The sequence below is a fragment of the Perna viridis genome, chromosome 11 (genome assembly GCF_037379345.1).
Source record: "Perna viridis isolate PV_CMFRI_1.1 ecotype Kerala chromosome 11, ASM3737934v1, whole genome shotgun sequence".
NCBI lineage: Eukaryota > Metazoa > Mollusca > Bivalvia > Mytilida > Mytilidae > Perna > Perna viridis.
In genome coordinates, this window is record NC_142455.1 from 16,903,434 (window position 1) to 16,929,354 (window position 25,921).

Here is a 25,921-nt window from a genome sequence, read left to right on the forward strand (position 1 = left end):
TTAAAATAGTTAATAATTGAGCTATTAAACCAAAAGTTTCAAAAGAGACAAATCTTGAATGAATGTGATTTCTTATAAATAAATAGGATATAAATAATTGATTAAATGGTTTAATTTTAATATGTTAAATAATAAATAATAAATAATAAATTGTATTTAATGATGTACTCAAAGTGTTTGGTGTTTGTAATGAATGTTATTATTATTCCATGAACACATCAGTTATGAAACATTTAATTGCTTCAGGTTTTGTATGATGTGTCATACTGTATTATACCAGACAGTTAACCTGACCTTTTCATCTATTTGAGAGGTAAGAAGTAAGTTGTGTTATTATTATAATTTTTTGTGTTAACAACCATTTGTGGCAATGTTTGGCAAACTTATGTTTTGCTGTTATTTTAAATCTTACATGTTGCATACAATTAATAGAGTATAAGAGATCTGTACAGAATACTATTATGTCAGAAGTTACAAAATTATATTAGTATGAGATTTATGTCAATCATGAATAATTATTATTCATACATGTAGACGCAAGATATATCGAGTCTTAGAGACAGACAAATATATGAAAACATAATCTATATTTTATTCTAACAATATTGTACAGGTTGACAGAATATGTTCGTTATTTAAAAATAGAGTTATCTTTCTTTTCTCTGTACTTAAAGTATTTTATTGTATTACAGGGTCAATTAATTTATTTGTAACAGATTCCAGTCTGCCTTATCAATAAAAGAACCCTAAATCATCCATGTGTATTTTGTGGATCCCAATATGGTTTCAATAAGAAATCAAAGTCTTCAAAATCGCTATGCGTCAAATATTCTCTGCCACTGATTTTAGCTTACTTTCAACATCCGAAATGTCACAAACGCGATATGCTCTCAAATTGGGTGACTTCCGCTAGAATCTTGGTTCCCTTGATATGATTACTCTTTCGCACCCGTAATAACCGGAATGTTTTCAATCATTTTTTTAAACGTCAACCGGTTACCAGCTGCATGAACCAGATTAAACAACTGACAATGGCTTTAATTGTTTAGATATTGGGGCCCTGAAAATGTACATGACTTATATAGTCGAGCCCCTTTGTTTGAAACAGAAACTGGGTAATATTACATACATACATAGAAATGTGTATGACATTGTTCAAAAGAGGTACATGTACATTTTAGCGACCTTTAGGTCGCCTATTGTTTTTACCACGGAACCAGATTAAACAACTCCCAATGTATCGGGACCCTGAAAATGTATATGACCTATATAGTCTGGTAACTAGCCCCTATGCCTGAATCAGCAACTGGGTAATGTTCAATGCAAATAGATCATTTCATATAAAATTCCCGTTCTCATACTAACAAGAAGTACACGTAGAACATACGCATATGATATTTACATGTAAGAGGTACTTTTTTATCTCGTTTGAAGCTAGAACTAAGACACTGTGGCGGTAAACAAGGCACAGATCTGCAGCATAACGTGGAGTACTAGTAGTAATATATTATGCAAATCATCTGAAAATATAAAGTACTGAAATTGCAAGTGCAAGAAGTCGCTAGCAATATTGAGACTTAAAAAAAGAACCTTATATACGTGTTTGGCCCTAAATAGTTAAGGTTCTATTATATAGATAGGTCACTGCAGAGAACTTTATGCCAATTTGTTGAAATAAAGTTATATTGAGAAACAAGCAAATCCAACAATTTTTTCCTGTAAAAAGTATATATTTTTCAAAACCTTACATTATGGAGATCCATGAAAAAAAAAGACAGATATTCTTTTCCATTTGTCTGTAGCCATTATTACATAATAAAAATATATATCTGTTTTCATAAATTGTGGGTGCCTTCCAAACACCAATTTAAAAAAAAAAGGTTTTCTAGAATATCAGGCGCATTAAAACTGTCGGAAAAATAAGTGGGCATGGTAGAATAGTAAAAAAAAAAACAAATGAAAAGTGTACCTTTTTCTGCTAATTTGTTTTTAATTCTTAAAGTTTGTGCAAATTTTGCACTTATGCCAAAACAGCCAGTTGATGCAGGGAGGAGAATCCAATCTGGTGAGGACCTGAATATCTCTGGATAGCTTAAAGCGTGCATTTTACACCTCTTTACCTTCACAAGTATTGCATCTATTTTATAAGAATGCTCTACTACCTGCAATCAATATTTTCACCAAGTTTCACCTTTTATTTTTAAGTTTTACAAAATTAGACAGGGTAAGTTTTATGTATGAGACAGTTCAAACCCAATCCAATCTGTATAGTGCAACCTAAAAGTCATAACAAGTCATAATAAACTAACCAAAAACCTTAGTATGGATACTGCCACTAAAATTTCATAGAAGTTCATGAACTTTTACTTAAGCCATTGTCAAGAAACCAGAAAAATGTTTGGTTTTTTTTGCCCTTTTTAGCCTCTAATATTCCATTAACAGTACAGGTCAACACCCCAAAATCAATCTCAATTTGTTCTATGTAGTATAAAACTTTCTGTTGCAACTTCATACAGATTCAAATACTTACACAACATGTATAGCAGTTCAATAGTTTTATAAAACGCTCGTTTGAATCCTTTTTGCCCCTTATATCCACTAAGTATCAGCTGAAAACCAAGCATCTACAGATGATGTCAACCATACCATCATTTGACCCCCAACAATTGGTGATTTTATAGAAATGTATATATTTCAGTTGGGACAAAAATATATCTGAATAAAAACATTGTTCTTTGAGATAAGGAGGTAGTAGACCTAGGGTTAGGGACACAACTCTTGGAATCAGTGATATGTTTGTATCATATTCAATTTCACCAAAGCTTATCAAGCTTTTATTTGAAACAGAATGAAATCAGTCCAAGTTACCTTGATGCTTACATGAGATTGATGTAAAATGCTGAATACAAACGTTACAATGATTTGTAGAATTGTGTCCCTTACCACCTTAAGATACACCTTGAACAAACAAGATCCAAATAAAGATGAAAATTAATAGTAATGATTTATTACACATCGTATACATATGTATATTTCATATCCACAAAAACTACAAAATTATCTACATGTTTTCATTCTAATGTATTAAAGTAGATTTATTATGAGTATAACAATACGGGAAAAATTCCTGCTTTTATAGGTGAACAAACACTATGAAAAAATATCATATATGTTTTTGATATTATCTAAAACCCTAAAATTAATTCATATGCAGTGTTCTAGGAATTTTCAAAATTTTAGGTTTCCAAGGTAAAATGCTTCAAGAAGATTTCTTTCAAACAGTTGAAGTTTGCTTTCCAAACTTAAGAAGTCCTTTAAAAAATTCAAGTTTTCTAATTCCAAATGGGAAAGTAGGGCTTAAGTATCAACTTTCCCACACCAAAATTGCACTTGCCCAGGGTGACAAAAACACTGCAAATAGCTATTATGAAGATATTGTACAATAAAAACAGAAATAAACATTTGTCGACTTGGTGAAGGAAGTTGAAAAAGACGATGGGAACATTATATTTATTAAGGAAAATCCTAAATCCTTTTATTCATAAAGTAGCAAATATTGTGACTGATTTTTTCACTTTCGGGGTAAGTTGAAAATAGCTTTAATATTATCAATGTGGTACAGAATTATATCTAGTCCTTTATGAAAACATTAAATAATCAAAAATGTTTAAAAAAAATTGTTTGAAATCTACAAAATGGATACCTTTACCAAAGAACCATCAATAACATATCCTGTCCTATAAGGTTCACTGTATAGCAGATTTCTGTTCTGGGTGCTCATTTTGGCCTATTTTATTGATCTGTATAAAAAATATTTTAACTCAGAGCTTAAGTATTTAGCACACCACTTAGCAATGGCCAAACTTTGAATCAGGAAAATTTCCAAATATTATTTTATAACTGCCAAAATTTATACTTGCAAAAAATAACCCCCATAGAGTATCTGACTTGATCTTAAAAAACAGACATTAAACTAAAAAAAACACTATTACAATGTCAATACTGTAATCTTCTTGTGTGGAAATCGGTCATAAGTCTATTGCGGCTGCAGATGTATTTTTTCTGTAATTAGAGAAACTGGATACCCATACTAATACCCCTTCGTTTGGTAATATCTATACACCAACAAAAAGTTTACCATATATTGAACAACAGGTTCTCATTATTTTAGAACTTCTTCAGAGTTTTCTTGATCAAGGCTAACCTCTGTGAAAAGAAAAAAATGAGAAAACATTTAATATCAATAAGGGAGATGAGTCTTCTTAGTCATGAAAAAAAATTCTCATCAGAGTCTGAATTGGATTTACTAAATGGTAGAACATCATATTCATGGAGAATATTTTTTTCTACTAAAATGTGTTCAAAACAAAAATGCCATCCATTCAATATGATAATTTCATTATGCTGTACATGTGTTGCAAAGAGTTACTCTCACCAGCAGCATTAGAATCCATTACTGAGGAAGTTCATGATTCAAAAATAAATTTTAAACAAGAAGTGAACAAATCCCTTACAGTGTAGATTTAGATCATTTTTTAATCTGTTATTATGTATAAAAAAAAAATAAAAGAACAGTGTTCCAATGCCCCCTGCAAAAACAAAAGTGAGGAAAACATTAAATTCACTGAAATTTTGTAAGTCCAAGGGCCATAACTTCCATAACAAGAGGCTCCCAGGAGCCTGAATTGCTCACCTGTTTGAATTTTGCCTTTCAAGGGCAATAAATTAAACAAGAAGTTGTTCAACAATTTTGACTCAAGAAAACTTTGATAGGACTTATCATAAGGATCATTTCAGTAATGAAAGTCTGATTCTATCATAGTTTTCAAGACATTGGCTGAAAACTGTAAAAAAAAACCAACCTGTCATTTTCCCCTGTCAAGGGCAATAACTCTTTTAAGAAGGCATCTTACAAATTTTATGCCTGAAGACCTTTGTAGTCCTAAAAATAAGGATCATTTCAGCAAATGAAAGAATATGGCTAAACCTAACAGTTTTGGAGATATATGCGAAAAACTACTGTCTGACCCCTATGTTCTATTTTTAGTAACTGTGACCATGTTTTTCAAGGGATCAAAAAACCCCACTTCAATTCTATGCAGTATACCCCCAAGAAACACTTGCACCAAGTTTTGTTTCAATTGGTAAAATAGTGTCAGAGGAGAAGATTTTTGAAAGAAATAACATTAAAAATAGCAAAAAACTTTGAAAAAGGGCAATAACTCCAACATTGCTTAATAGGGTCTCACTAACCACTTCCGGGTCAAATGGCCACCCCCCCCCCTATGTAGTACATTGTACCAAAAACACACTGAACCTAGACATATGCATTGTAAGTGCATTATTTGTGTGTATTATGATTAAAAGTAGTCAAAATAAAGCTGAGAATGTGTACTTTAAAATCATATATGTAATTAACTACGAAAGTGTATGAATATTGTTTATATGTGTGAGTAATTTGCCTCCATGCTGTCAGTTAGCAGAACAGGTAAAAATGTGGATTTTCAGTATTATTTATTCAAGTAAATTTTGTGAAGAATTTCTACTATCATCGTACCATTATCATAATGATTTTGGAAGCCTTCTTTTCCAAGCTTCGCAACGGTATGCAGCTTTAAGATGTCATTTGTCCTGGGAATTCACAGTGAGACTTTGAAAATTACTTTTTTAACATGTAAAGTAATGGAAACGTTAGAAGTGGTTAGTGAGACCTAGATTAAAATGAAAATTTTACTGCAGATAGATCTCATCATGTTGAACACTTTTACCTCTTTCAAAATGGGCTAAACCTAACCGTTTTGGAGATATATGCGAAAAACTATTGTCTGGCCCCTACTTCTATTTTTAGTAATGGCGGTCATGTTTTTCGACGGATCAAAAATCCCTACATCAGTTCTAAGCACGATACCCCAACGAACATTCATACCAAGTTTGGTTCCAATTGGTCAAGTAGTTTTAGAAGAGTTTTAAAAAAATTGTTAATGACGACGATGACGGATGCCAAGTGATGGCAACAGCTCACACGGACGACGGCCAGGTGAGCTAAAAATCAATCAACCCTAACCAAAGTCGAACTTAATCTGTAACTACTCACAGTAAGACTTAATTCAAAATCTAAAATCAATTGGTGATTGCGGAAAACTGTAAATTCACTGAAATTTTCAAGGGCCGTCACTTCCATGAAAATCATTCAACCATAACCAAAGTTGAACTTAATCTGTAACTCTTCATAATAAGGCCACATACCAAAAACAAACTTATTTGGTAAAGCATAAAAAAAAAAAGTGCAGAAAACATGGACGGACAGAGGGACGCCCGGCATTTCCATGTCCCTAAACAAAAATCACTTCCTATTTAAAGAATACAAAGTTTCTGGTACCTCATCACATGACTCCTGCTTGACTAATAACCATATTACAGGGTACCAGGTAGCCCACAGGACAATTTGATAGATTAATACGGTAGCCCTCAAAATTATTTTGTGGTCCTGTCTTTAGGACTAATAAAATTTTAAGAATAAATTTAGGTAGCCCAAAAGACTACCAATCAAAATTTCAAGGTAGTCCTGTCTCAATTTAGGTAGGTACAGGACTACCGAACCACTGTTAATGTCCAAACCTGCATGTAGGTTTAAAAACTATAGCTCAAGTTCTACTCTGAACATAAGATGTACCAAAAAATCTACTGAGTTTTTTTTTCCCTTTTATTCTCCTTTTCTTATCAGTAGTGTTACCTCAAACTATAATTTGATTGGTTAATTAAGGGAATTCAAATTAACACTGAGAAATAGCAAATATGTATGTTAAGATGGACAAATTCAAATTTTCAAAATGTTAAGATCTTCAAAACTACAAATGAATATTTTAAATGCCCAGATGCTTTAAAAGGTCATCTGAAATGCAGAAAGATAGCCACAAAGGATTTTAAATTAACCTTCAGGGTTATATGCAAGGAAAGAAAACAGTAAGACGAGACTGTTGAAGAGAATCCATACTCCTCTCAACCAATTTGATAGCTTGCACCTTTGACCTCCAAACTGATTTGAATCAAAATCTAAAAACCACTTCATCAGTAGGAGTTTAGAAAGGACATACACAAAGAGAATATTGTCATGAAAAATCTGTAAAAGTTTCATTAAAATCCTTACAGTTGTGATGGAGGAGTAACAGATAAGAGATAGTTACCCACATGTCCCCATATTCATAAATGACAAAGTCCAAGTTTTGCTATATGAAACCCCCAAATTTATTTCAATCAAAATCTAAAATTTTGTGAAAATTTCATTAAATTCCAATCAGTGATATAGAAGAAGTAGCTATTAACAGACAGCAGAAGAGAAAAAGGAACACAAGACTGTAGAAGTGAAAACAGTAAGACACAACAATCAAAGAGATACAGACCTGTTTATGTGCCTCTGTTGGTGCTGCCTTTTTGTAAGGTCTCAGCTCTTCTGAACCAAATCCAGGTATGTAGATATTCCAATTTCTCTCTAAGAAGAAATTATGTAAAAGTTAAGTTAACTAGGTTGGTAAAATATACACTATCCATTTTGAGTAACAATGATTATATTATGGTCTACAGATATTAGAAATTCTAATTTATTTGTTTAAAATGGTGTTTAATTCTATAATTATGTCATTTTATATCACACTGGAATTAGAATTGAAATTAAACACTAGAAGCTATGAACACATGAGCAATTGTCAATTAAGCCAATAACGATGTTTTTCGTGTATTGTACACTATATGGTGTAGTAAGTTATTACAAGTGTATTGTTTTAGGTTTTCTGGAGCCATGGTCCTGATATCAGTATTTTAATGTTCCATGATCTTTTCTGTATCAACCCATGTGTTGTGCTACATCCTTATTTAATGATGCAGACATTGTGCTACATCCTTTTCTAAATGTATCTGTATATTTTTGACTGCGAGGGTAATAGATTTTCTGTATCAAAGCATCTGACACCATGCTGACATTGTGGTACATCCTATCAAAAGACATCTGTTAATCTTTTACTTAGAGGGTAATTCTGTATCAACCCATATGACACCTTGCAGTCATTATGCTACATTGCACATACTTACCTCTTGCATGAAGCATCTGTACATCTTTTACTTCAAAGTAATAGATTTTTTGCATCATCTATCACAATGCTGACACTGCCCTACATTCTTACCTAAATGCATCTGTACATCTTTGACTTCGAGGGTATTAGACTTTCTGTGTTTAGCCATTTGGCATGATGCTGACACCACACTATCTATGAAATCATCTGCTATATGCATCAGGACCTAAAAATACCAGTTTCACCATTTTAATTATGCTGATCTAAGGTAAGAAAATATAGATTATTCTGGAAAATAAAGGATTTATAATTATGAGAATAATAACTAGATTAAATCCTAGACTGATTCACATGTCCACTTTAATTTTTTTATAAAGGATATTCAAATGTGTACTTTCAAAACTTATTCAAATGATGATAAATAGGGTATAGGTATTTGGTTTGTTAAGGTTCAAAATACAGTTAAATTGATTTTGAGTAACTTTAAAAAGCATCTAAACAGGTTTTCAGATTATGCAGTATTTGGTCTAGACAGGTTTTCAGATTATGCAGTGTTTGGTTTAGACAGGTTTTCAGATTATGCAGTGTCTGATCTAGACAGGTTTTCAGATTATGCAGTGTCTGGTCTAGACAGGTTTTCAGATTATGTAGTGTTTGGTTTAGACATGTTTTCAGATTATGCAGTGTCTGGTCTAGAAAGGTTTTCAGACTATGTAGTGTTTGGTCTAGAAAGGTTTTCAGGTTATGCATTGTTTAGTTTAGGCAGGTTTTCAGATTATGCAGTGTTTGATTTAGACAGGTTTTCAGATTATGCAGTGTTTGGTCTAGAAAGGTTTTCAGATTATGCAGTGTCTGGTCTAGAAAGGTTTTCAGATTATGCAGTGCTTGGTCTAGACAGGTTTTCAGATTATGCAGTGCTTGGTCTAGACAGGTTTTCATATTATGTAGTGTTTAGTTTAGAAAGGTTTTCAGATTATGCAGTGTTTGGTCTAAACAGATTTTACTGTTCACGTGTCTCAATTATTGGTTCTACATATTACAGTATTGTACAATATTTACATCTTCAACATCATCATCAAGTTGTTCCATGGGGTCAACCTCTTTTACCAGATCTTGTAATCTTCTTTTATCTAAAACTTTATTTTCCTGTTGTGAGGAAGATTGTGGTACTACCATAGGAACACTCTGTCCTCCAGATGGCATATTGGGACGGATGGCAATACCAGGCTGTCCAAGGTTCATGACTGGGGCAGGGGCTGACACAGTCACTCCTACTGACATGGGGTTACTCCCTGTGACAAGCTGCCCAGTCTGTAGAGTCTGAAAAGTGAAGTACAACATAAGACCTAAAAAACAATAGTACCATGCTTCCAGTAATACATAAAGTCCTCTGTAACTCTGTGTACCTTAACTTTTGTCATTACTCTAATAATGAAAATGTGATTAATAGTAAACAAAAAGGTTCAAAGTAATCACAAACAAGTCCAATTTGTCTTAATTGTCTCCTGTTAAAACTAAGATAATAATTTAGTGGATTTCTTGTTCTCTTTAGCGACAGAACATTAGCATCATCCTCTATACTGTAAACATAGATGCCCTGAAAAATGAATAGCTCATAAACATTCTATCAGAATTGACACATTACTGAAATGACATATCGATATGTAGTTAGAAGATTGTTTGAACTTTTAATGCAGACACACAGCATATGTCATATGAAGTCTCGCTTATTACCGTTGGTCAAGACATCTAACAAAAACAAGTACATACAATTTTGTAGCTCTGCACTCATAGGCAAAGCCTAAACCATTCATGTACATGTATGAACTAGGATGTTTAATTTCACTAATATAGGATTTATACCCACTTAAAAGGACATACATACACTATACCTTTCTTGTAGATATTTCAAAGAGATTCTCCTATAACATTACTATTTCATTCATTTAATTTTTTTATTGTTACTCTTAGTTTTTCAGTGACCGGTTGCTGTAGAAATATACATGTACCTTTTACTAAGTACATGTATCAGCAATTGCAGTATAACAACTTCACAAAAATTATAATCACTTGCAAATCAAAACTCTTTGGGGCTTTCTGCATTATTGGTAACCACATGTATATGTATTTAAATCTGTTCTATATATAGTGTTCCCTACAGATTAAGGAGGATGTGGACATCCCACCCTTTTCTGTCAGTTTTCCCTAAATAAATGTTAATGCCTGCATGGCATGCCTTTGAATTTGCCTCTAACATGACAGGGTATGATAATTCTCCATGTGAAATTGTTTTTTTCCATGATGTTAAAACATTACCATCTGGCCACAAAATATACACCCACAAAAAAACCTTTCTCCAGCAAATCGTGAAAATAACACTCCACCACTCAATGTTTACAGCACCAGTATTTACATGTACATGAACTTACCGTATTATGAAACTGTACAGTAGACTGTTGAACAGGAATGTTAGTTGATCCTTGAACTGGATTCATATTATTCTAAAACAACTACTGCAAACAAAAATTATTATTTAAAAACAAAAAACTCTTAACTAGAGGCCCTAAAGATCCTGGATTGCTCACCTACAAATGCACATATAGTTTTATAAGGTATGTACATTTTTGTAAAAGCAGCCATGTTTCTTATAATGGATAAAATATCCAAATAGTCATTTTGTGCAGGATACCCTAAAGAACAATCATACAAAATGTACAGAACCAACTTCCATAGAACAGTGAACTCTGTCCAGCAGCATGTAACTCCAACAAGGGTCAATTACTAAAGTACCAATCATTATACAATATTGCAAAAAATGCTGTACTTGTGTCTTAAGGAGTAACCTCTCATCAGAAGCATAAAAATCAAACACAAAGAAAGATTTAAATAAAATAGAATTGTATACATAAAGTTCTCAAAACCAAATGGCAGTAGTATTAATAACAAAAGCCAATCCAGCACTAACAAGTTCTACCATGTGCACTGAATGAAACCTTCATGTTTTATGAATTTCAACAGATTTTCACGAAAATGTGACCAGACAGATCTTATCAAGTTATCATACTAAACACTTTTATCCTGTCAGAAAGCCTCACTTTTCAACAGAGAAAAAATATTGAAAACTACATTGTATTGAAACAGAGCAATTTTATGCCAGTTTTTACTGTGTCATTGTGAAGAACATAAGTGACTCCACTGTGAAGAGTGGAGAAATTAAAATTTAGTTTGATGGTCTACAATGTATATCAAACCTTGTTTGTATGATTCCAATTGGAATTGGAAGAGATATACCAATTAACAATTTTTTCTGCCTGTTCAGACAAAAATGTGTAATTTTTTATACCAGAATTTTTCGTAAAAAAGTAGGAATTCCTACTTAAATAGAAAAAATATCATATCTGAATTTTACTTAGTTCCATGTTGAAAACCTATACCCACAACAGTGACTCTTCTATAAAAATAGTGCACAATATAATACATCAAGCTCCATGCAGTGGCAGATGTTTCTTCTGTCTATTACTAACTGCTGCAGACATGCCTTTTGAAATTCTCAGACATTCTTCAAATAAAATGTCCTTTGACAACCTGGTAATGTTGCATAAAATCATTCATATTTTCTGAGGAGGCCAGCAGAAGCGTCAAGTGAATTTTGAACATCAGATGCTGTTTCACACTTAAATATACATGTACTTGTATTGCAGATAAGGTCAAAAGGAAACTGTGGTCAGTTTCACAAAAAAATTGTAAATGTAAAATCATGAATATCAGATGAAGTCTTAAGTGTAAGTGTTTGTAAAAATCAGGCAAAATGGGAATCTGAAACATGCATGTCCAAACCTCACCGATCTGACAATGTAATTATCACTCAAGGATACATGTACTTTCTCTATTTTAACAGACCATTATTTGATCTCTGCATCACTGTCTTTGGTCAGAAATTTTTCAATAGAATTTTAGAAAATGAGGTTTTTGACAGAGTTATCCACCCTTGAAATGTACATTTTCAGTGCATTTCAATGAAATTATAACTCAATGCACCACCGTGATATGGAAAATTTTGTCTTTTATCCTTAATTCTGATGGTCCAAATAGTCAAATATCTCTGGAACCTGCTGCCTAATTAATAATGTATGGGTTTACAATAACAGTTCTGGAAAACTCCAAATATGTTAACGGTATTGAATGGTTATACAAGTACATGTAGTACATTCATAACCTCTACAGCCAAAATTAACCAAAAAAATATACATCAGATATTATGGTTTCTTTATTTATTTTGACAGAGTTGAGCACAGGTCCAAATCAATTCTTTGAAATATTTTAAAATCTTAAAGCCAAACAAATGTTACACTACAGCTACCAAATAAGTTTACTTTGAGATACATGAATTTCTATAGGATTTTAGTAGGTGTTTGTGTTTAAATCCTTCAGTGTTTTCCTATATTGCCAGGGGTAAGGTGTTTTTTTTTTAAATCTTTTCAATCAGGTTTAATTTTGAATCAAAATTTTTCAACCAGGTATTTCTTGTGGGGTATCAAAATAAATAATGTGAGTAGAAATTCATGTTATTAATAATAGTTATACAGGTAGAGTAAAACTTCTCCAAACTGGCCACAGCTAGGACAAGAGGAAATGACTGGTTTTGTAAGAAATAGCAATGCATTCTATGAATTGTCTCTTTTTTATGTGTTTTATAACCCTACACGCTTGAGGCATGTTTGATGCCAATTCAAAACTCTTGAACTCTTGACCTTTTTATTGGCATTACATTTTACAGCTTGCATCATTTGTAAATGGTTTTGATTAAAATCAAAAGGTACAGCCGAAAAATAATGTTCATGGTTTAGAAAGATCAAAGGGCTATTGATGGCAATTAATCATTCATTCTGTTTTATTTAATTACATGTACCTGTCAACAAAGTTTAACTAATTTCACCTCTTCTACATCTACAATCTCTTGACCAACTTCAACACGCTGAAGACAATGTCACTTTTCTCTGCGCATGCTATTTACAAATTCCAAACTAAATTAAACTAGTGAATTTAAAAATAAACAATAAGAGTGAGTTTAAAACTATATACATTGGTAGATGTTTAATGACTGTAAGTGCAAGTTGAAACGGCTGTTTTGAATGACTCGACTGAGTCACTCATGACAATGTTCATTGGTAAACTGTTCCATAATTTGATGGCTCTTGGAAAGACAGATACATTGTAGTTGTCCGACTTGTAAGTTGTAACTGACACTGAGGTATTTGGAAGGATAATGAGTGTATGTTATGGGACTGTCTTAGAGGTGGAATTAACCGGTCTGTTTTAGTGATGGAACTAGGGAATAATTGATTTTGTATAACATTATTAATCTTGTGTCTGATCGTCTATGAGCTAGGTTTCTCCAATTTACATATTGTATCATGATTCATGTTGGAGACACTAGATGTATTGTGGTACCTGTTTGTTACAAATCTAGCTGCAAGCCTTTGAATCTTTTCTATTCTACCTCTGGACTAAATCGAAAAGGAGCTTCACTGGCTCATGATCTTGTCAATAAATTGCTTTGTCTTTTCACATTTTTTGTTTTGAAGTTAAACCGGAAGAGATATACCGATTATAACATTAAAAGCCAAAATACCGATCAAGAACAACAAGAAATACGGAAATTAAAATTTTTCAGGGGCTAGCTTAACTCGAATTATCCAAGCATTTTCCACCTCTGGTTCTCTCCACCCGAAGGAGCAATCATAGATCGGCGGAATTACACGACTAATATTATTCGGGTTAAGGCTAGCTAAGCTTTTTTTTTTATCACCATCATCATACTTCAATTCCTCTTTTACAGAGATTGATAAACATACAAGACAATTTCACAAGTGAAACATGAATAGCATAAAGAAATAATTAAACATTTTCAAGCATTCTAAGAGTATTGCAAAACAATACATAGTCCCCTAACGGCTGTTTAAATTACTGACCCAAACACTACCTTGGAAATGGCCTAGGTCTTGAACAGAAGAAAGGATATGGACAAAGACAAGAAAAATGTTCAAATCTATTTAACAGATGCAAATTTGTAAATGGACAGATTAGGTTTCAAATAACGGTTGACTGATTTTTCAATAAAACAACTCATTATCTTAAGAGTTTAGAGAGAAAAACGCGTAAACTGAATTTTGGCATAACGCATAAAACTGAAAGTTGGTAACTTTGGGAAAAAATCAACAATGCGGGACGAAATGTAAACTTAGTCTGTAATTCATAAAAAATACAAATACAAAAATAATCAGCTCAATAACTGCAAGCATTTAGAAAAAAGTGCGGAAACTTAAATTTCGGTATTTTTTTTCAAATTTCAAGGGCCATAACTCGGACAGAAATCAGCAAAGCGGAACGAAACGTAAACTTGATCTGTAATTCATAAGGATAGACTCACAAATACCAAAAATCAGCTCAATATCTGCAGGCGTTTAAAAAAAAATCCGGACTGACAGACGGACGGACGGAGTGCAAATCTAAAGTTCCCTTCGACTAAAGTGTAGGGGACCAATGAATGTTTCTTATGTGGTTAGCACATAGGTTGATGAATTAGAAGAACGAAATGCAATGCTCATAGCCTAAGCTTGTTACTACATGTTCGGTTGTGGTTTAAAAAGTTAAATAAGTAAATAAATAGATAGATAAATAAAAATAAGAATAAAAAAATACCATTATCAGTAATCAATTGTCAGCAATGTAAAAAATACTCAAAAATAAGTCTAAGATTTTCCTTAAAAATTGAGCACATATTTATAAGTTTGTAAATTGGAACGATGAATGTTCATTGCCAACTATGGTTTTTACCAAGTAATGTACAAAGTAAGATCTCGGGACTGTTGCAGTATAGTTAATCGAGGTACAGAAAAACGGGTATCCTGAAAGAGTTCAAAATGTCAGTCCAAAACACATCGCGGAGAATGGAAGTACTACGACAAAATAAAACGAAGTGTTCATAATAGTGTCAGTGTAACTTGATCCACATTTCATACACGTTTTGGTGTCAGATTGAGGTACACAGGGTACAGTTTTTGCAAGGAAAATGTATTGTTCAGTTATTATGCTGATTTAGCACCAATCAATGAATTGTCTATTGTTCACCACTATATTCCTAAAACGTGAAAATTCACTATCACTGTGCATGATTTCTGCCTTTTGTTTGTTCGCATACACCATTACTACTCCAGCAGTGCTAGAGGTTGTCTGACAAGCTATTTTCTGACTTGGTGCCATCCTAACCCTTACGTTGTAGGAGTAACATCATTACATGCTTTTTCATTACTCGTTTCCATAGGCTGTTCGTAGAAAAATCTTGTCTCTAATGAAATTTTCGATATAGTTCATGGGATCGTACTTTTGGATGAGCGTAAAGCAGTCAAGATTAAAACCAAACGGAACAACTATGTTCTTTACTATTGTTCGAAGTGTTGTACAAAATGTAAGTTTTTGGAAGAATTGAAGCTTTCTTATGTCAATTTCATACAAAATGTCCTGGTAGCCTAATAGGCTTTCTACAATTTTTGATATTGTACATTTCCACAGACCCTGGATGCGTTTCAAACAGGTGTGTTGAAATGTTCTCAATGCCTGAATGTAACGTTTTGACATAGCACTCCATAGATCACATCCATATAGAACTGATGGAATTACCACAGCTCGATACAGTATAAAATGTGTAGTAGTGTTCACATCTTTCTGAAAGCATAATACGCCAAACATCCCGTAGAATGACCACAGACCTCTTTCGCATGCAGATGTGACTGCTTCGTTTGATTTCAGCTGAGTCGTGAGCACTATACTAAAATGAGTTTTAGTTGTTTTAATGTCTTTTTCACTACTGCAAAATTTCCAACGAAACGGGAAGCTAGAGTTTTCTTGTTACGTCTAAATATCAGAATATCGTTTTTTTTTTTTCGGCACAAAATTCAAGTTTCCAACTCTTCGAGTATCTGTAACAAATGCTCAAAAGATCTCATAAACCGATCGGACTCCATAATAACATGGCTCATTAAAACCCATTGAACAAAAGATTTCTTTTTTTCAGTCTACATGATAAATTCTTACATAGCAATACCCCTTTCTGTATTCATATATGCATTTTGGAGAAAACCATACATTGATCTCGTGCACTTGAATCAACCAAAACCAAGAACGACAACTCTTGCAAAATGCATTATCTTTAGACCATACATTTTTTATCTCAAAGTACAACCGAATGACCTATTAAACGAAGACTGGTTATATGGTCTGTACAAACTAAGACTGGTTATGTGGTCCGTACACATACCGTTTCTTAATAAGAAATAAAAGTGCTTTTGAAGGGTTCGTGGCAACTCTTACAACGTAAGAGGTTAGAATTCCGTTCCTCCACACCCCAAGTCAGAAAATGGCTTGCCAGACAAACTCTAGCATTGCTAGAGAAGGTACATTGCGCACATGAATTACATTATGTTTATTTATTTATTTTTTGAAGACTGCTACTTGACTGATTGTCGGAGCAGCACATGCATAGCTTTTTATAAGAAAGGGGGTAGCCGATTCTTATTGAATTTGTATTTTTGCAAGGAACAAATAGACATAAGAATAATTTAAATTTCGCATTTTTGTCCGAAATTAGTCCTTGCATATACTTATCACATGCTACGTTTAGGTTACAGACCACCAATTCAACCAATGAGCATTTGGAACGTAGGCAAAAATAGTCCTACGCAGAAATTACCCCTGTTCCTCATAGTGCTGTGAAAAAAGTTCTCATCTTATTTTAAAAATTTAAACAGTTTCTGAAAGGAAAAACATTTCTGTACATTTTATAGGTGCATTTTGCTTCTTGTGATGTGAAGCCTAATCTCCATAATGATTTTTAAATATACCCCTATCTTGTGAAAACACTGGGATTTCCCATGCTATTTATAGACCCTTCACTTCCGGTGGCCAGTACTGCACTGCAAGTCTGCTAACCCCACATGCCATTCTGAGGATTGTGAGCTGACATATGTAGAATCATGCTGATATATAGTCCTCTGCAGGTTAAAGTTAAGGTATAGTCCAGAGAAGCCATTGAATATTGTGAAATTAGCATAGAAGCCTATGGGAAGTGGAATTAGTGGTTTTTAGCCTTTACTAAAAGTTTAAGATTTAAAGTTACCTCTATCTCGTGGAGATCGTCTGTTCCACAGAAGATAAATTAATTTGAGACAAATACTGTAATCTGATTGGTTGAAATAATTTTGTTATATCTCAATAGATAAAAAAAATATTGACACGCCCCTATTCAGTTAAATTCAGAGCTACTTTTCTCGTGTTTAAAGATAAAAATATGTTTTAAAATTAATTTATAAGAATTGGCTATGATAAAAAAAAACTGTCTATTGAAAAATAACATAAATTTTCCATGTGCATATTTTGTTTATTGCATTTATGTTATTTTTCAACAGACACAATTTTTATTATTGCCAATTCTTAAATAAATGATGTGAATTTACTCAATGCATCCTTTAGATAAATAAGATGAAATTGTGAAAGTTCATCGTCGTTTTCTGAAACTGACACAGCCTTTGAATGGTGGGAATTATCCTCTTATTCATTTCCCATCGCATTCTTTGTACACCATCTACCTGTTCCTTGTTTTGCCATGGAATCAATTCCCATGCATGGCATTGATGTGTTCATTATCAATATTAACAAATATCAATACCGAAATTGTAAACGATGGAAAACTACTAAATCAACGCTGATAACACCAAAAAGACAGCTGACAAACAATGAGAACACAAAGAAACTGAATAAGACACACAGAAAAACAAATCTCAGAAGGGTGAGTAGTTCCTGCTTCCGCCGTGCTGCTTGATGAAGGTTGGAGGTTCCCGATTGTATTGGAAACGAACACTCTATGTTAGTAAATCATGTCATAGACACGACCACTTTATAGACTTTTAAAATGTCACATGCAGAGTAAGGCATCGAGCTCTATTCTGAAAGTAGACATTGATCGTAACTTCTTTGGTGTTCCCACTATCAAATGTGAGTCCGACTACTATAAAACAAATTGTGTTAAATACTAGTCGACCGCGCGGGTTGCATATTTGAAAGTGGACATTACAACCAATGCGTAATTTCTTAATAGAGTTTATTGCCTTATTCTGTGACATTTCTATGGCAAACCAAAGTGAACAAAAACGAGTGTTTTCTAATATTAAAAATTTTTTTTTTGATATTACAAATTTGATTTCTTATATTACAAAACCCTTTTTAAATATTAAAAAAAACATTTTTTTTTAATATTAAAAAGTCAATTGAATTTCTAATATTAAAAAATGTGACTGATTTGCAATATTGCCAAGTGATTTTTTAAGATTACACATTCATTTTCTAATATTACATATTACAAAATGTGTGATATTTTATAATATTACAAAATCAGGAATTTGTAATATTAGACAATAATTTTTTTTTTATGATTACAAAATTGATTTATGATATTAAAAAATATTTTCTGATGTTAAAAAATAATTTCGTAATATTAAAAAAGTATGTTTTCTAATATTACAAAATAAGTGTTTTCTAATATTACAAAAGAAGTGTTTTCTAATATTACAATATAAGTGTTTTCTAATATTACAAAAGAAGTGTTTTCTAATATTACAATATAAGTGTTTTCTAATATTAAAACTGAATATTTGATATTACAAATTCATTTTCTAATATTACAAATCAGATTTCTAATATCATAAAACACTTTTTTTAATATCAAAAATCAATTGAATTTCTAATATTAAAAAAAAGAACATTTTTTAATATTAGACATTAATTTTCTAATATTCGAAAATGGATTTGATGTATTCATAACGTTATTTTTAAAATTAGAAAATCATTTTGTAATATTAGAAAATGGTACTGATTTTACAATATTGCAAAATGATTTTTTAATATTACAAATTCATGTTCTAATATTAAAAAATCAATTTATAATATTACTAAATCAGGAATTTGTATTAGAAAATAAATTTTTAATATTACAAATTGAATTTTAATACATGTATTACAAAATGAATTTCTAATATTAAAAAATCTTTTCTAATATTAAAAAAATGATTTTGCAATATTAAAAATTAATTTTCTAATATTACAAAATATTGATTTTTGTCCACTTTTGGCTTAGGACATTTCGAACGTTTTTACATAGTTCGTCTCTGATCACACGACGGTATCACTATGAGTTGGGAGACAGATGATATTTGCGACGGATACTCGACATGGTTGTTATCTTTCTTTCAATTAAATAAAAAAAAATATCATATTGATGGAAACAATTAAATCTCTTTAACAAAACCCTACCCCTCTTTCCCCTCCATAAAACTCAATAGTAAGTCAAGGACTGTAATAAATGAGGTCGAGATATCAGTTAACTTGAACATCGCTATCAAAGTGGCGGATGACGTGTCACAACCACTATTGGCTTGTTTAGTTCTTTATTTGTGTAGTAAGTGGTAAACTTTATCTATAACATGCTTAAAGGTGACATTAAAAAAAAAATCTTAAACAAAATACCGTTCAGTCAAACTATTTCCGCTTTCGTAGTTATATTTGTACTTTCAGTTCTCTTGTTATTTCAAAAATAAAAAAAAATGCACGGTCACCTAACCACTTTTCCTATGGCTACATTTATGGTTTCTCCAACTAAAAGAAATATTGAAACCACATGTTTGGCCCTTACAAATGTACTACTTCACTGTAAAATACATTACAGTGTAGTGGCGAATTCAAAAAGGGGTCCAGGGATGGGACTCTAGCCCCTCTTTGTTTGAAAATTTTGTTCGTAAATTTTGTGGGCAGTGTAGGCCAAGATGAGCATATGATAGTCTTGACTACATTTAAACCTTTGTATTCTAACGACATAACAATTCTAAGATAATTTCTATCAGCTGGTGAACAGTTGAGTGACCTGGTATAAAGCCAGATTGATACTTATATAGTAAGTTGTTTGTAAGTAAATAGTTAAATACATGTTTAAAAACAACTCTTTCAAACACCTCACCAAACAGATAACAATGATATTGGCTTATAATTTTGAACTTTCGATTTATCTCCCTTCTTAAACAGAGGCATTACACTAGCAATTTTCCACATACTTGGAAATCTTGCTTGTGATAAAGAAATAATAAACAGTATTGTAAGAGAAAAGCTTATTGTATAGTTCGTATTTTTGAGCATATGATGACTGATACCACCAAGACCCGAAGCTTTTCCAAGTTTAAGAGTTCCAAGGATGTCACGAATTTCAATTTTTAGTAATTTGGAGTTCTTCAAAGGACGCATCAGTTCTTTTCTGGAATACTGGTAACTCAGTACCCGTATCATCTAAGTTAGACATTGAGCTAAAAATACCTATTCAAAAGATCTGCTTTTGTACGATCAATCGAAATTAATTCATAATTTGCGTTTTTTAGCTGAGTAAGTATAGTCGATTCCCCTGAACATTTTACCAGTTTTTTAATTATTGACCAGTGATATTTAGAATTGGAACCAGAAAATTCATCTAATACGCTATCAGCATTAAGATAAATTTGCTCTTTGATAAGCTTTTTAACATTATTAACATGATTCCGCTGTTTTATGCTATGTTAATGACGAATCTCCATACATTTGAACGGTAGATTAGGACCCATTCTAACGAAAGCACGGAGTGACGAGACTTACATACCCTGTATGAGCAGCACACGCCTTAGTGGGCGTGGCTTGTGTGTGTAAATTACTGCCCGCCTTAATCATGTAGACAAACACATGTAACATTCCGATATGTATCAGCTGTTTTCATTCATTTCAGTAGCGTGGATGGACATCAAATTTTTATTTAATAAAAATATTAAATGTTATGTTATCACACATTTTGTGATATAATTAATTAGAAGTTGAATTTGTAATATTAGAAAATTAATTTCTTATATTACAAAATAAATTTCTAATATTAAAAGATTTCACTTTGCAATATTGCAAAATCAGTCAATTTTTAAATACAATCACAAAATAACTTTCCAAAATCAAAAAAGTGTTTTGTGATATAAGAAATCAAATTTGTAATATTTAAAAATGAATTTGTAATATTTAAAAATGAATTTGTAATATTAAAAAACTATTTTTAATACATGTATTAGAAATACATATTTTTATCCATTTTGGCTTGCCATATATAACACAATAATACCGTTGTAACTTTGAAATGTAACATGATTTATAATATGCATAAACTAAAATATGGAGACCTTCATTTATTATAGGTCAAGACTCCACATAGTTTTCGAGAAAACGGTATTGCTAAGAGAAAATACTTAGTGGTTTATAGAAAATTGTTTTATTACATTTAACTTTTTGCACTTTCGGATTCTCCCCACGTTTCTGTTATCTATTTTCAAAATTTGTAATATTGTTCCGCGTGATAGTGTGTTCTGGATACTGATAAACTGAGAAACAAAACAAAACAAAATCCAACGAAACGAACGAAATCTGGAAAAACTGACGATAAGAAAAGTATAATAAACGAATTCAAAAATGCATTAAAGCAAATCGTCAACAAACACCGGGAACTGTCAAATTTCCGATGCAAATTTTTGGTCGTACTCTCCGCGGGACTCGAACTTGTACCGCTGTGACATCTATGGCAACACCGCCTGTACAAAGTCCAGCGCCCTAGACCACTCGACCAGCTAGGCGCTGGACTTTGTGCAGGCGGTGTTACTATATATGTCACAGCGGCACCAGTTCGAGTCCCGCGGAGGGAACGACCAAAAATTTGCATCGCAAATTTGACAGTTTTAACATCGTTGGGAGTTTTTCAGACCATTCTATAAGTTTCCGTTATTTTCCCTGTATCAATTTGAAACGATGGAGCAGTGTAGCGAAAAGAGTCGTCACATTCTGAAACGTTTATATATATATATTTATTTATTAAATATATAGCAGTGTTTTATCGAATGTTCCCAGCATACTGCCTAGGTCACACATTCAAGGATCGCCTTGCCGAAAGAGCTATGGATACGATCCGGCATAACTCGTAGCGATCTGCATCGCCCAGTAGCCTACCATATTATATCTGTAATGATTCATAATGATACGTAGTAACACTTGGTTATTCTGGCAAATTTTGAATATATCCAAAACTTGACCACGGATGAAACAACCGTAGCACAACCCTACTTAACCGTAATATAGGGTTATTAAATGGTTATTTTCATATTAATCCTGTATTATGTCCAAGTACAGTCGTATTGGGTTGAGATCACTTGTATTGGCCCCAGGCGAAGCCGAGGGCCAATACAAGTGGTCGAAACCCAATACGACTGTACGAGGACATAATACAGGATTAATATAAAAATAACCATTTTATGATCCCTTTATTAACTGATGACTTAAAATAACAGGAGTTATCTGTACAAACCTTTAAATACAGCTCAGTATGACATATTTCCTATAGTCTGTTTCAAACAAAATGGCGGACAAGTTTAACTTTTATACAGGGCCAGAATTAATACAGGGCATGTGCCCTGTATTAAATTAATACAGGGCAATTGCCCTGTATAAATTATGGTTGCTAAAACCTCCTGTTGTATTAAAGGGGCAATTTACATTGTATTTTAAGTCATCAGTTAATAAAACCTCGTATTGACCCGTTTTAACCCATATTAAATCCATATTGATCCCTACTAATTCGTGGATTAGTAACCGTCAAGGACTTGTACGGTTACTTACGAATAAGTACGTACTAGTACAGTTACAATACGTTATTGCTAAGGATAGAGTTTGTGAGTTTGTTTGTTTGTTTGTTTGTTGGGGTTTAACGTCCGAGCAGCAATATTTCAGCTATATTCAGAGGATGAACATGAAATTGATGATAAAATGAACATGAAATGATGGTGAAATGAAAAGGGGATGGGACACAAGGACAATGAGGTCGACAAATTTTGATTGCCACTGGAAATAGGGAGAGGTGGGTATGGTCGGGCAATTTAGCCTCCTGTGGCGGAGCCCTATGGTTCCTACTCCTATCGAATACCACAGTAGGGTTTTTTAACGTGCGAGGAACGTGGCATCTTTCCCAACACGGTGCACCACTATGGTTTGCGGACAGGTTTTCCGTATTATAGCCTGTCAACCCCAGCATTTAACACACCAGGGGTACCCCATTCCACCACCTGGGGCACACATCCCAGTTGCTCTGTGGGCAGAGCGCCCTAGCCCCGGCTTGGGTTCTGAGTACTATTTAGTCGCCTTTTACGACAAGCTTAGCGCTGCTGCAGACCTGTTCTTCAACACCCGGAACTGCACGGAGCCTAAGGATAGAGTACGGTGTTCTACATGTACGAATGTATAACTGAAAGGTACGACCCCATTACGTGGAATTACGAACTGGTAAGGATCAGAAAGGTTTCAAAAGGATGTTTACGGTTTACTACGTGCGTAGTAAGTAACATCCTGACAAAATACACTGTAAGCTCAATGGAGCACTGTCATAAGAATATGACAACATTATCAGGCATTCAACTGCCACCAAAATGACACCTCTATTTTGTATAAATACCATGCACATGTAGTACTAAAGATAAAGTATTTGTTTTGTCGTAGATACAGTAGATCACCAGTCCTAAATGAACCATCAACAACTCATATTTGCAGTTAATTGGCTTGGTTTGATATTGATATGACTCGAGATGCAAGAATAATGACTAAGCGTCTTGATGACACATGTAGGGAGGACCGGAGGTAGATGAGATGGTGGAACATGGACTGTCTTATCCGGAGACCTATCCATAGGCAGTAGGAGGCCATAATTGCTGAACAAGGATTAGAAAATCCAGCGGCATTTAAGAACTTTGTGAGGGTAAATCCACAAATGTTTTAGGAACTTCTTCATGTCATTGGTTATAGGATTACTAAGAAGAACATCTGGTGTAGGCAGTCCATCGATCCTGGATTGAGACTAGCGATCACACTGAGATATCTGGATACAGGGGACAGTTCCCGAACATTGATGTATGGTTTTCGGGTTGCTCGCAACACAATAAGTGGTATTGCTCGAGATATTTGCGAGGCTATAGCTTCAATACATGTAGAACCCTACTGAGCCTGAACAATGGCAGACTATAGAGACTATAGCTGAGCAGTTTCAGTTTGCCCATACACTCGATGTTCTGGATGGCAAACATGTAGCCATACGGAGTCCTCCGAATGGAGGATTCCTTTACTACAACTACAAAGGATATCAATCAGTAGGTCTGACGGCTCTCGTCGACGCCGATTACAAATTTCGACGGTTGAATATTGGTGCACAAGGTGGGTGTTCTGACGCTCAGATCTGGAATCAATGTGATTTGAAGAAAGCTATTGAAAGGGGATTAATTGTCATGCCAGCTGCATCACCTCTGCCAGGTGATAAAAAAACGATGGGATATTACATAATTGCAGACGACGCCTTTGACATGAAGACCTACCTGGCTTATGAAACCTTTCTCCAGGCGAGACCTTGCCCATGATAAAAGGATTTTCAACTATCGTTTATCTAGGACCAGAAGAGTAGTAGAAAATGTCTGTGGTATTCTGGCAAATAGAAGCAGATGTTTTCTGTCAGTCATGAACCAAGAGCCAGATACAGTTCATGTAATTGTCTTAGCCTGTATTTGCCTTAACAACATCATGAGGGCGCTCTTTAATGTTCCGTACTTAATCGTATCAGACCGGAGTTTTCCGTAGTAATCTGTAGTTCCACCGTCCTTCAGTCGTATCGGATCCGTATCGAACAACGCCAGCCGGATTTTCCAGGGTCATCCGTAAAATTTAATCCGTAGAAGAAATGGCGATGCAATCCGTGAATGTGTGTCCTAGGCAGTAATCAAATTCGATAATTCACACTGTAAAATAAATTCGGTAATTTCCCTCTCGGACTTTCTCCCACCAAGACGTCACAACTTTGATATCAATCCGCCCAATCCCAGAATTCAAAATTCGTGTTGGAAATATCGATAAATTATGAAGCAAATCTATATAATAAATAGGATAATCAATTGTTTATCGTGAATAACCAACATATGACCATTCCTGCCAAGAACGCTTCAGGATTTAATTCGTGCGCGGAACAAGCTCCGCACACTGGTTAAATCTACGCGTTCTTCGGCACTCGTGATAATATTTTGGTTTTTCACTCTTTCCAATTAATAATCCTATTAATATATAGTGGTTTCCGAAATTATGTCCGACCACCTCAAGATACCCACCAATGATGTGGACATGACCCCCCGCCCCCCAAAAAAGATCAAACAACATATGGCCATGAGTCGTATCGACGTGCTTCTGGAGTTACATACTACATCGTACATCAAAATGCATGCGGTCACTGTCGATGAAAGCTCCGGTGAAATAAAAATAACACAAAAAGGAAAAAATGGTGAATATAGTCCACCTGTACAAAAACTTACGATCAAAGACATCACAGAACCAATTGACTACGTCCGCCTTGTTGGGTACAAATACTGTGCGAGAACTGATATATGAAAGCTCAGCAACATATAGAGCGAAGCGGCTCTGATCAATCGAACTGGACATAGATAGAAAACTCGCATGTATTTGTTGACATAATGTTATATATTGGTACATACACATGTATATGATGTAAATAAACCGTAAATAGTAAAAAAAATAATTTAAAAAAATATATTACAATGAGGGGAGGGCTATTGGGGTACCATTCAGGGTCCTGTCCTTACGTATCTGTCTTTTTACAGGCTTATTTTGGTCATTAAAAATGTAATCGTAAGGTAAGTACGTGGTTTTACAAATAT

At 33.5% G+C, this 25,921-nt stretch overlaps 1 protein-coding gene across 9 annotated transcripts; it reads right to left on the reverse strand.

The window, feature by feature from the left end:
• Nucleotides 1-2,991: 2,991 nt before the first annotated feature.
• Nucleotides 2,992-25,678, reverse strand: LOC148603149 (transcription initiation factor TFIID subunit 12-like). Of its 9 annotated transcripts, none has more exons than XM_088551314.1 (7): nt 13,518-13,684; nt 12,976-13,072; nt 10,496-10,579; nt 9,126-9,386; nt 8,178-8,292; nt 7,401-7,489; nt 2,992-4,206 (listed from the first exon to the last, which is right to left on the reverse strand). In XM_088551314.1, exons 3-7 carry the CDS (start codon nt 10,559-10,561, stop codon nt 4,168-4,170), a joined length of 570 nt encoding a protein of 189 aa, XP_088407440.1. In that variant the 5' UTR covers nt 10,562-10,579; nt 12,976-13,072; nt 13,518-13,684; the 3' UTR covers nt 2,992-4,167. The 9 variants fall into 9 exon arrangements, with proteins under 9 accessions (XP_088407440.1, XP_088407441.1, XP_088407445.1 ...); XM_088551315.1 differs by having other exon boundaries at nt 12,976-13,100; XM_088551319.1 differs by having other exon boundaries at nt 13,567-13,679.
• Between the last annotated feature and the right edge of the window lie 243 nt (nt 25,679-25,921).